Below are 13568 nucleotides of genomic sequence, written 5' to 3' on the forward strand. Positions count from 1 at the left end.
AGACAATGCATTTTTGTAAAACAATTTTTATTAAATCTACAAAACATTTTGAAAATCAGAACCATAAGACCCCTCCCATACCCTCAAAGATTCCTACCAGTTCCAAAGAAGTAAAAGTCAAACAGCTAGAAGCGCCATCTAAACCGCAGGAGACCATGAACGTTGGGGAAATAGATATTCTCTATTTTCTTACTCTCTCCTGGACAGGGTCTATAATGTTGAAACATGTTTTGATACAAATTAGGATTTGAACACATCAGCAGCTTTCATCTCCCTGCAGATTCCTGCAACCATTAACCCAGACAGGAGAGAGAACCATTTAAAAGATCTCAAGACAGGTCATGATTCACTGACGCCAGGGCAGGCAAGGCAAAAGCTTCCAATGGAATACCATTTAGTTGTGGCAAGACCCAATTCTGCAGCCACAGGAAGCCAAGATCAGTGTTATTTAACAGGAATACTAGGGGAGATCAAGGAATATCCTTGTTTAGATAAGATCATACAGAACATGAGACCACCTTCCAAAGTCCAACCTGGACGTTCTCAAAAAAAGAACAGAGTAAACACATGAAAAGAAATACTTTTATGTAGCACATTTTACAACGTCACAATAAAAAGAGACGAAAGATAAGGCAAAAACAATAGAGATGTATACACAAATCAACAGAGTTCATACAACATGAATACAGACAGCTGTTAGCATATGATGGCACCTGAGGCAATAAATATGCTTTATGAAGAAATGTTCAGTGGATTAACTGATTGGGATTACTTGAAGCCAAATTTATACTCTTGGCCCACATAATGTCATGTGCAACATAATGCTAGGAATTAGGTCCAAACAGATGCTAAGGGGTATTACAGAGCATATAATGCACTGGGGGCAAAGATAACCTTGATCCACAGGAGATGTCTCATACTGTAGAATGGAGCCAAAAGTGAAAAAAGAGCAAAAGCGCTCCTTGATAAGGCGAGCACACTCTGCTAGAATGTGAATCTCTTTAGCATTCAGAGGTGAAGCAGAGAATGGGCAATTACCCGTGAGGAGGTTATGAAAACGGAAAATAGAAGATGGAGAAATTTTTCCTCGACTTCATGAAGTCTTTCCACCAAGTAGGGTCTTAGAAAACCTAATATGTGGCCAAAATGCAAATCTGCAACATCTGTGGGGATCACAAAAATAAATTAAATCTCTTAAGTCTATGTGGAAAGACTAGACATTCTTGAAGGAGACGCTAAAATACAGGAATGCCTGGATTAAGTCAAACAGTGATGGCAAAACAAAGTGCAAAAATAAAATCTAACGTTTGCAAAGGTGGAGATAAAACCATAGCAGGTAATATGAAGTCGCTTCTCTTTTTCATAATTTGAATTTATAAATTCATAAATGCAAATCAGGAAGCAAATTCATTATAATTGAGATATGAGCCTGAAGGGAACCTGTGTTCATGCCTGTTCAAGTCACCATTCTACCCGTTTAAAAAAAGTTCTTAAAATTATTTAAGAAGGATGGAATGTAAAAAGCAGCAAATCGCAATTGCAAATTATCTGAAGCATTTCATCGGCCTGCCTTCTCCATTGCAGACGTTCAAAGACATTCTGTCAAAATGATTCTGAATGAATCAAAATACCAAATCATCACAAATAGATGGGGCACGGATTGAATGACTGTCTACATATAACAATTCAGTACATCATCAGCATACCACAATGTGCAATGCAATGTGAATGAACACAAACAGGGTTAGAAATAAAAGACTGACAGCTTGAGTTAGTGGTTCTAAAGACAAGGCAAATGAGAGCTGGGAACGTGGTCATTCCTGATGAGTGCCTGTAGAAGTGCAAACTGTATAAAGTACTTGCTGCCTGTTAAATTGCCTTCAGTACAGTCACCTCTATAGGACAAACATTACTTAACTGAAGGGATGGGAGAAATCTAACATTTTTCCAAACCATAATGAATGAATGAACTGCATAATTAAGAATAAGAAATGGAAACTATAGAGTTTATCTTCTTTGGCACAGAGGTATTTCTGTCGCAGCCTATCCAACGGCAGCAATATCAGCTTAACTAACCGCTGCGGAGTCTCAAAGCTAGCAAATGTCTAGGCAAGCTGCCATTAATGTAACATATCTGTTTGTACCTACATGTACGTCAGTTCTGTACTGCATTAAACTGCCAGACACATCAAAACCAGGTTTATTAGCAAAGTGCTCCACCATGTCCTATCGGTGGCTAGTATTTGTCCATCTGTGCTAGGATCTCAAAGCTGTGCATTAAACTGAATACATTAAACACTTGTGTTTTTAACAGATATACTACAAATTAATTAAAAGTAGGTGAGTAAAGGACTGTCACATCAGTGCATACATGTGGAGTTTAAAGGCATAGTGCTCCTTGAATTAAAATGCTAAAATGTCTGTAAGGAAAATGGCATAAAACCACATATCTAACAGATCTAGCCAGAAATAAAGATGCAATTATGATTACCCAAAATAATGTAAATTATATCAATCCTTTTAAATATACAGATTTAAAAAGACAAAATCATGTGAAATGATTGTATTATGGTTTAATTAAAAAAAAAGAATAAAAGCAAACAAGAGAAGCAAAGGGACACAAAACTGGGTTACAATCCAATCAGACCTAAAGGCTCAAAATATTTTATTACTACTTAATTTAACTGTTAAATTAAGCCATACTTAATTAGAAGAAAGAGGTCTTCATATACAAACAAAAGACTTGTAAATTTACTATAAAAAATGCAGGACTAGCAAAGAAAATTCAACAGGTACTATAACATATACAATACACAGTAATACAACAACATAGTAATGTAACAATTACTTCTGATGATCACTCAGAGAACAGGCTAGACACTGACAAGCAGCGAAAGAATTCATCACCAACTACATCTGAACAGGATCAGTAACTCTTTCACAAAGCTCATTCATTTAAATCAAAACAAAAAAATGGTAACTGGAAAAATGCCTATTCCCACTTGGCCCTGAATCTGGGCACTGTTGGGGGTGTGGATTGGGGGAATCTGATTTTCAGATATGATCAAGAAATTATTAGAAATATTTAGGCAATGAAATAATGCAATTAGACTTAGAAAACCTATTTCCCAAAGTTTGCCTGACAACTAAGAGTGAACATTTTATTACAAAACAAATGTGAAAATCTGATTTTTCCAACACCACTGTGTTTTTAACTCGTGAAATTCACCTTAACTTGCTGCAGGAAATTTACTATATGAACGGTAAATGTAGAATATGACACACAGTTCACTTTTTGTTTAAAATTCTTCAGTGCTTCAGTTACTCACAAGCACTACTTAAATGCTATACTGTCAATTTTGCTTTACAGCTCAACAAATTTGAATAACAGATGACAATTACTATTAGCTCCAACTTTTTTCAAACAATAACATCAATCTCAAACTTAATTGATAATATGCTAATTGACTACCATCCCTAGTAAACAGTAAGCTTCTTAATGTATGCTCACTCTTTAGAAGATGATTAAAATCAGAGCCATAAAAAGAGATGTAGTTCAGTCTTGTCAGGTACCATTTGTGTTGCAAAGGGCATGGATTTCAGAATGAACACAACCATTCTGACAAAGACATCACATCATTCTCAAACAGCATCTTAATAGCATCTTTGTTCCCCTACAACACATTTCATTATCAGGGAACTACTGTAGAAGATTTATGAAGTGGCAGCAACACTGCTCCGCTTACTTCAGTTCCTGTTTCCTCACAGGGAGGACGTCAGTAATCCAGTATTTAAATAAGGAACAGAGAGCAGAGGTTTCCCCTGTGAAAACAAAATGCACAGCAGCAATTTTAGAATATAAACGACAAGAAAAATAAAATACATTCCCTATGCACCCATGCTCTGGGCAACTATTTAAATTAACAAGAAAGAAAAGCAGCAGTTAGTTGGCATTTTGTTTCATTATGTCAACAACAAGCTTGTACAATATATTCATCTTTCTGCAGTGTATTGATTTTGATCCTAATATATGGAGGTGTACTGAGGTGTGAAGAGGATTTGCAGCACAATGACAGCCAAACCCGTTATTGCAGGAGCACAGAAGTGGATTCTGACCATTCAGATTTCAGAAACCTCTCTTACTGAAAGTGGTTATTGATGTTTTAACCGCTGTATTTACATTCTTAACCCCTGACTAGTGTCAACATTTTAAATTCTCAGGAGCTTTGAAGCAAGAAAGGAAGTGAAGTATTTATTTGGGTCTAAGACGGACCGGTCAAAATAATTTTTTACTTGGGTTAAGTTCTGAATAAATGAATAAGGGCCATTAACAGATAGAGTAAGAGAGGGTAAAACATGCAAGTAGGTGAGAGAGGGACACAGAGAGAGGAGGAGGACATGGCAAGAGAGAGAGAAAGAGACGAGAGAAGAAAGCATGTGCCAGGAGAAAGGACCTTGTCCATAAAGACCAGGTTCTGGTTAACTAGTCGAACCTTATTACAAGAGCTTGCCATTCTGTTATTAGGAAACTCCGATTTCCTTTATAGAGAATCCCGAGATTAAAAAAGGCCTCTCTTGGTTTGTTCATGCATTTGTAGAATAGGGAGAATGGTCTCCCATTCATTTCGTAGCATCCTGATTTATGTACAGTATAGAGAGATTTAGCTCAAACTAAGGAATATTCTGCTAAATTTCGAAGGCAGAATTATCTCTCTTGTGGACCTGTGTAGGTATTATATAGGATTTGAATTCTGGGTAGCAGTCTTGGGTTTTCAAGTTGGTCAAGACATATGCCTCTGGGAAACCTTGTGCCTCTAATTATATCAACCACTCAGCAGTACTCTTGGCACAATCCTTACAATTGGGGGGGGGGGGTTATGATTTAATGTACTTACTGATTAATCCATTTGGACATTTTGAGTATTCTCCATTTTTGTAAACCTCTATTTGTGACAGTATGTTATAGAAAAAAAAAACTGAAAACACTTTTCTGGACTAAAATTGGTTCAAAGCGTTCCCAAACATCTCTTAAAACCCCCCATCTTAGCAAAGTATCTATGAGTTCTATTTAATCAAGAAGAAATGGCTTGAATATTTATTTCCAAAGTTTCAAATTTTATGTCGTCTCCACACGCAGAGCAAGAAAGCTGGGTAATGTTTTGAATGGAAAAGAAGGCCTCCAGCATAGATTCTGACCCAAAGATGTAATATAAGTATATAACTGCATTAGACTCCAAAGTCCCCCCCCTCTTCTTTGTCGTGGAACCTGGGCAATGAGTAACGATAGCTCAGCATCAACAAGAGTGATGTCTGGAAGGACTCCTTCAATCTCTGAGCCACTTCCGTCACTGTGAAGGCATGCAAGGAGTTATCCATACTCGGCAAATGGGCGTCTTGCCACCAAATCCACAACAGCAGAACATGCATGTGACACCTGGAATATCTCAACGCCTCTTTTTGTAGAGAAACACTACAGGAGAATGCATGATCTCCTGGTCATTGGATCAAGGTTGAGGTCTGTCAAGATCCACCAGAAGACCAGTGTGGAATGAGTTCTTCACAATAAAAGATGTCTTTCATTCCATTCTCTATTCACTGGAGCTATGATCACCTTGAAGGGAAATGTCATACTGACTCGAAATTGATTCATTTCATATTGATTCGTTGTATATAAGTTTTTATATTCTCTCGTATGTCTGATACTTTATTTTTAAAAGCAAGGCAGAATCAAGAATAGAATGTAAATGTGTCACAGTAAACCGTCTGAGACACCTGCTAGATGCATCTTCAGTGAAATTTAATAGTAAACAACTCCTTTTATGGAGACTAAATTGCACTCTCCTTCTGTAGCTTGCTTCCACTTATCAACAAAAGAGTTTAAAAAATAGTACTTCCAGAACTGCTCTTTAGTAGAGAACAGGATTGCCCTGGGCTCTACTCTTCAAAGGCTGATCACTTTCTCTATCAAATCCAGTGCATACATTCCTAACACCCTGTTGCAAGCATGTCCTCTAGATGTCAGATCTTCCAGAGGAGACTTTCCTGTACTATGCTTGCCAAGGCAATTGTACCCAAGCAGGTAATAGGAAACACCTCAAAGATATGGTAAAAGCAAAGAAAGAAATGTAATAAGTGAACCAGGTGAAGGAAAAATATCTAAAAAGGAACCGAGCACTTTGAGACCCAAAGATCTCGAGATGTGGAAGCAACATAGTGAGTGGAAAAGAGAGCTCGCTCTGCCCAAACTGCACAATATACAACCAGTTATACCCCTAAACAACAACTGCTCAACCTGCCGGGGAAGTGCATATTGATCTAATCAGTCAGTTTTCGGGTTCATGGAAGACGGTCATCATTGACTGCAAGGGATCGCACATAAATAACATTTGCTTTTTCCAGAAATAATATAAAGCTGTAAGGAAAGAAGTATAAGCATGTTTGCAGGTATTATTTTCACTTTCCAGAATACCATTCAATCTTTATAGAGAAGTATGTAAAGCTGTAGGTCAAAGAGTCATTCTTCTGGGCCTAAGGCATTTCAAAAAGAGGTTACATGAATTGAGTCCCACTGTTACTATGATACTACAGTAATGTGGCTTACTGCCACTCTGCCTAGTGGCTGACAGATAATGTGATAGGCCAGGGCGTTCATAACATACATAAATGGGTTTTATATTGGGCGATGCCAAGAGAATACACACTAACCTCATCCAACTGTGACAATCAGAGTTTTGGCTTCATATTTCACTTTCCAGCATCTAATTTGAAGACTTCAGTAAAAATGAAGCCATATGGAATCAACCAACCGTTTCATACTGAAGAAAGTGCACATTCCACTGCAAAGGAATGACAATTTATGAACACTGTCACTCTAAAGGGCAGGGACAGGATTATTGGATCACATTTTTTGAGTGAAGAAAATCATTGTGACAGTCATGAAAAGTGATGCTACCAAAAGTATAACAGACATAAGCGAAATGGAAAAGAACCAATCTGCACTTCTTATTAAAACAACAATGGTTTTGTGTATTCAGTATATTAGAGGTTGAACACTCTATATATCTGCACTGTCAGGTAGAAACAGCCCGTAATATCTAATATGTAATATGGCAACATGTTACTGTGAAACGGGGGCCAATCTTATGACATAATCAGTGAGACAAGAGTCATGATACCTCACCAAGATTTAGAGTTCATGTGTGATGGTCTTGATGGGAGTGTCAAGTTGCTGCAGAACCCTGCTTATACTGAATAATGGCAACCTGACTACACTGATCAAGTCCCATGACCTCACTGCCCTTCCTGTCATGACATGACAACATTCCAGTAGCACCCCACACGTTCTCACGCTGGACATGCAAAAGTGGCTTTCTTGTAAGAGGACAATGCGACACTTGATATGCGTTGGAAATCTGTCAGATGAGCTGGGATGAATTCTTCAGAGATCAGTAAATGGGCACATGTTTTTACAAGCTATACAAAAGCAATTAGACAGAAACCCACAAGACAGTCTCTGCAACCTGGTGCCAACCATCCTGCATATGTACGGCTTGTATTACTTTCACCAGAGTCTATGCAGGTATAGTGCCTGTTAATCAACCCTGTAAATGAATTGTGTTAAATCAGCATAATGAATTACCCTATGTCAAGTTTGTTGAATAAAATGTCAGTGCACCTGCATACTAAAGGTGGTTATTTTCGGATAATGACACTTTTTGATACTTTTTAATTTTTTTTGTTGCTTTGAGTGGGGAAAAAAAATATTTTTATGCTTAGTAATATCTCACAACTCCTGATAAGGATCCCATGGATAGATTTACAAAATATTTTCACAATTAGAAATCATAAGACATTTTACAAACAAGAGGGGCACTTAGGCCATCTTGTTGGTTTGCTTGTTAGCAGCTTATTGCACCTCATCGAGATACTGTCTGAAGCCTCCCAGTTAATTGGCTTTCAGAATGTTGTTCCAAGCAATTCTCCATACAGGCCTGCTTTGTTATAATGGTGTGCTTTAGTAATACTCCATTTTCTTTGTAACCAAAACATAGTGAGATAGTTCATATTAAAGCATCATTTGAAACCCTGTGTTAAAGATGAGACCAGAAGAAACAGCATTCCAACCACAAAAGTGGTTTTCTAGAGAGTTTTTAATACAGTAATAGTTATATTTACTGCATTAAATATTATAGAATTTAATGCAGGTGAAATAATGCAGTAAAAAAAAAAACGACTTAATGTGCAACAGAAATTTACTATTACAAATCAGCCAGCAAAATACAGTACTTTATTTTGGAAATCACTGAATGTTTTCATTATCTACAAGCACAATATTGACACTACTGAGTTTTGTTTGCCAAACGATAAAGGGATTAGTAGGTCTCTAGTCACCTCATAAAACCTGCATTATAAGGAACAAAATGCCCGCCACCTGAAAGAGATGGGGATGTGCATGATTTGGGCAGTGCGGTAGCATGGCAGTACTGCTGCTTCATAGCTCCATGTTCCCAGGTTCAATTCCAAGCTGAGACACCTGCCTATGCTTTTCTCCTGGGAGAGGGGAGGGTCTCCATGTGGCTTTTCGGATGTTTACATTATATAAAGGCTAACTTGTATTTACAATAACATGCTGTCTGAAGATTAAAAGGCTAGGAGGAAGAACTCCTCCAGACAGGTTATAGGGATGGCAGGGTATGCAACTAGAGCACATTTTATGAGCTCTCCAGAATACCTGACTAAAAGATCCGATGGCTTTATTTTCACAAACAAGAGGTAATGAAGATGTTTACTTTCATATTTTGAAGGCATCATTTCCTTACATCAACTTCAGAGTACCCATTTAAATAACCATTACAAATGAGCCAACTGGAAAAAGACAAGTAACAAAAGTGTTTGTAACACTACAGCTGTGGAACTGCGAAAAAAGCATGCTGCATTAACACATGATGAATTGGGCCCCCAGATAACTACTTCTCAGTCATTTCTCTTTACAGCATCTGTTTTTTCTCCCCACTGACAATGGACCCATCACATCCACTTGAAACAAATTTCTTATCTGCATTATGAACTTGGTCACCTTTGTACATTATCCTTTTTCTTTCTTCTAAGAAAAAAAAGCAACAGTGCCGCATTACCTGTGTATTTTTACAACAGTATCTAGTATTCTAGTCTTTTAAAATATTTTATTAGCTATCAAAAATAAGATTTTTAAAGAATACATATAATTTGTTTGATATCTTACACGATTATTAATACCCCTGTGTAGTGTGCTCTCTGAAGGCACCAGTTCTGTAGGATTTGGGCATTTACTGGGACAATTATTAATTGTAGCAGTAAATCACAAAATGATTCTTTTGATGGCCTTAGAATCCAACCATGCGATATAACTCAAACAACGCACACACACAGGTACTAATACACGAGGATACATTTATTAATACATAGAATATGCATGTAAACCTAACAGATCTTATCGAGAGGGTTATCAGAATACAAAAGGTATATATTCAGTCAGTTACGAAGAGTTACATATATCAAGAGGACATACGTTCAGTATATCATTCATTTAGACCGTTTCGTAATTGAACTTGGTTACACCTTCTACATTAGATACTCAAAACAAGTACATAACTCTTAGGAATTAAATTGATATCAACTGGTTGGGATAACAATTGAATTCTCGAGCTGTAATGCATTGAAGTTGAATACTCATCCAATCTCTGGGGATTCAGATCTCCTGCGGGCTCTCTGGTTCCGTGCCAGGCTGTGCTGTGCTGCTTGCGACGGTGCGCTGCAGATGCTCACTGACCGGCTAGTTAGTGTTGGCTTTAACTAGCAAAGTTGTGCTCAGGAGAAAAGATAACTGTGGGTCCCAGCAGGTCAGGAAGAGGACCGGTTCGTTCCTGGTGAAGCGCTAGTTCTGAATAGTGATTCAGCTGTCCACAGTTCCGACCTGTTCAGGAGGCTTGCTGCTAGTGCTAACCTCGGGTGGATCCTCTGGTTACTCTCTGGCAACCTCCGCTCTAGACTCTTAGAACAAAGGAAAGTTCTGGCACTCGGACACACTGGCCGTTCCATGGTTGTCCGGGCTGAGTCTCAGGATGGTCAGGAGGCGCGCTGCGAGAATGTCCTGCCCTTGGGAGCCTTTCTGCTCCTGGGCCGTCCTGCCCTGGAATTCTCCTTTGAATTCCCTTTAGAATTGTCTCAGAAAAAGTCCACTACAGGGTCTCTGTGTTGCCTGTTTTTACCTGGAGGAACTTCAGCTTGTTCATCGGCTGAAAGTTTAATGGGCATCAGAGTCCCACGTGGGTTACTCTGCCCTACCAGTCCCTGATTGGTTGATCAGGGTGAGATATGAGTCACTTACTCCTGACACCTAGGAATGCAGTCCAGATGTCCATCTGGCACTCCCTAGACAGATAGGCGCCAATGGATGACCATTGATCATGATAGCCAGGCTTAGCTAAGTGCATCCCCCTTTGGGAGCTGTCCTTTATCAAAAGAAAACATCTTTAAATCAGCCTGCATGAATAGTTTCTCTGTGGCTGCACCACAGAGATGAACAGAGATGGGGCCTCATTTGGGAAAGCACAGCAACACTTAATTCTGTCTTATTAATAAGCCTCGCCGCTACACCTGTATGAATGCACCTTGCATTAAATAAACAGGTGGCTGTGCTACAGGTCTTGAATGGATTGTGGGGCACATGTGGGGATGCAAGGCAATGCTTCCTGTCCCTATCCGGAGAGGGAAAAGGAGAAGCCACAAGTACAAGGAAGTGAGTTGCTTAAGTTTGTTGGTACCATAGGCAAAAAGCCAGTAAAGCAAGATGTGGTCAGACAGCAACAGTGGCCAAGTGTGTGGTATTCTCTGCAAACCGAGCGGTGTTTGAGCAGTCTGGCACCCCTCCTGGACACCCCTGGATACAGAGGACACCCTCGATCGGAACTACCAGCCTCCGGAAAGGAGGCTTTCAACAAATAAGCCACTCAAAATCCCATGAGGAATCGGTCCAACAGATAATCATAAAAAAGCTTTTATACTTCAAGTATATAGTGTTCAGTACCAAACACCAAGATTAATGGTCGGTTCCCGCATGCTGTCAGAAGGGGCAGGTAGTTAATAGAATTTCTGCAGCTCCTTGCAGCATTTGAAATTGACTATCTAATGCTGCAATTCTAATTATCTTACAGTCATTCTGTTGTAAAGCAGGCTCTTCTTTAATACCGCTATCGTTCCAGAAAGTAACTACTTGGTGAATGGCTATCAATCACAAAGTGGCAAACTCGAAAAAGTAATGAATCTATGTACTTGTGAAACAATGATTTTTTTTTAAATTAATTGATGTTGAGGAGCTGTCCAGGAATCTGAAGATTTTTTAAAACAAAAAATTCTCCTGAATCAGATAAGAAGTATAGCATTCGATAAAGACAAAATGCCATTTTATTTAATGCCACCAAAAGTGCTACTTATTAGGAAGTGGTATTATGATCAGAGAAAACCTTTTTTTTAAACTCATTAAACTTCCATTAAAGGTGTCTCTTTTTTCTGTTTGAATAAAAGGGTGCATTTTAAGAAAACCAACCTCTTCTCCTTCCCACTAACACTGTTTAAGTCTGCATTTAAAACTAAGAACGAGGCACATTTTTTTAGTAAGATGGTCGAGGGTGTTTAGAAAAAGCTACCCAGCCAAGTTGTGGAAGCTCACTACCTGGCTTCTATAAATAAAAGGCTGGATTGGACTGGATGAATTGGCCACTAAAAGCCAAGCCAACTAGATGAACTGATTCACCTCTTCTCATTTGCAATTCTTAAGTTCTTGTTCTAAAAAGCAGCCTAACGCTTGCATCAGGGTACAAAAGCAGATTAAGTTAAACATTACTACAAAAACCAGGGCTTTGCTAATCCACGAAAGGGAATCCCAATGCTCAGCTCTGTAGTAATCACATTCAGGCGAAGTTTAAGATCTTAGAAGGCTCCTCGGGTGATTTATTTTACTTTTTGGTCTGGAATTAATCGTTACTTAATCCTTTGCAGCATGCTTGATAATAGAGATCTTCCTTCCAGCCTCATGTCAGTGTAACTGTATTACAGTACATGTTACAATATAATTGGTGGTCAGAAAGTACCACATCATCTCAAGGCCTGTATACAATTTGTGACACCAAGGGGGGGTTACTGGTCACTACAGTCATGTTCTTGTACATTCCCTATAACATGAAATTGGCAAATCCTTTGTTATCCAGGTTCAAATATGAATGAGAATGATCAGTACTCTATCATGATTTAACCACAACAAAACATTTCTAAGAAACCTGTTTTCCTCTTTACTTAATTTACAAAACCTCAACAACAGACTTAATCAAGCTAATAATTCCTTCTTGAACAGAAGCTCCAGGAACAAAGGAAAACTACACAGCTGTACATCAGCTGGTTCTCAATTTCTTCACAGCTTTGCTGATATTTGTATCTCTGGCTTGAAGGCTTTAGCTGGGAAGTACAAATATTATTGTGGCAAAACTAGAAGGGGTATGAACTTTTCCATATGCTGGAGCTATAACATACCCCTTCTATTACAGTGCCACTTATTACAAATTATAGGCAGTGCTACTCCTGTAGAGTTTTAATTAGGGCTGTGTATTAAACAATGGCTCCAGGGATGGAAATGTCACACAAGTTCATTAGAAATATTCCTATAGCCAACAGAATTTAGCCCAACTGGTACTGTTGATAACAGAAAAGATCTTGGCAGCCATTTTGTTCTCTAATTTCAAATGGCCTATTTTCAAAACCAGTTTAAGAATTTCACACCAGATTTGGCAGGCATTATGCTTGGTACAATAGCACTCCAATTTTCAAACATTGTGGACCTAACTAAAAAAATCCTGCTTTTTGACGGGATCAAACCTTACCAAATCATGTTGTAAATGTCAAACATTGTTTAAAAAATGTTAAGCCAGTTAAATCCCAACGTAATAGATATTATCTGTGGAGAAATGCAAAAACATGGAAAAAACGTGGTTCTGAATAAACCAAGATGGCTGAATAACCACCATTAGTCATTCTTGACTTTTCAATTTTCAACTCAATCTTTACTTTAAAACGAAAACGTTTCATCATGGGTACCTGATAAATAAAATGTGACAATAATATTACAGACATCTCTACCAAGAGGGCAGTAAGCATTTTGGGTTACTGCCAAAATGCTTACTGCATACTGCATTCCAAACATGTTTGGAAGAAAAGTCTTCTTCTAAACACGTTTTTCTTAAATGTGGCTAACAGCCACACCTGCTTCAATCTGGCTCCGCATAAGATATTTGATCAATTTATATCTCAAAATGGTGGCACTAAAATAGCAGAACGTGGTCACAAATCTGAGTTTAAGCTCAAAATCTGTTTAGCCAATGAAAACCAGATAAAGTACTGATCAGGTGGAGTAAATTCTATAAAAATGATGTAAAATTGTTTTCCTAGATAAAGAGGATGGCTGCTTGATTTCCTGCCTTTGCTTAAAAAGGGTCTAGGTGGTAAACTCCAGAATTTTCAGGCTTCATCCACAAACCATA

At 38.3% G+C, this 13568-nt stretch overlaps 1 protein-coding gene across 1 annotated transcript in view; it reads right to left on the reverse strand.

The window, feature by feature from the left end:
- Positions 1 to 10: 10 nt before the first annotated feature.
- erich1 (glutamate rich 1) overlaps positions 11 to 13568 on the reverse strand; it is a 31652-nt gene continuing 18094 nt past the window's right edge. The window contains exon 6 of the mRNA XM_088626477.1: positions 11 to 3822. Coding sequence (XP_088482603.1) covers positions 3743 to 3822 — 80 coding nt within the window. The 3' untranslated portion in view covers positions 11 to 3742. The remainder of the gene's footprint in view (positions 3823 to 13568) is intronic.

The sequence above is a fragment of the Lepisosteus platostomus genome, chromosome 3, assembly GCF_059453375.1.
Source record: "Lepisosteus platostomus isolate fLepPlt1 chromosome 3, fLepPlt1.hap1, whole genome shotgun sequence".
NCBI classification, from domain to species: domain Eukaryota; kingdom Metazoa; phylum Chordata; class Actinopteri; order Semionotiformes; family Lepisosteidae; genus Lepisosteus; species Lepisosteus platostomus.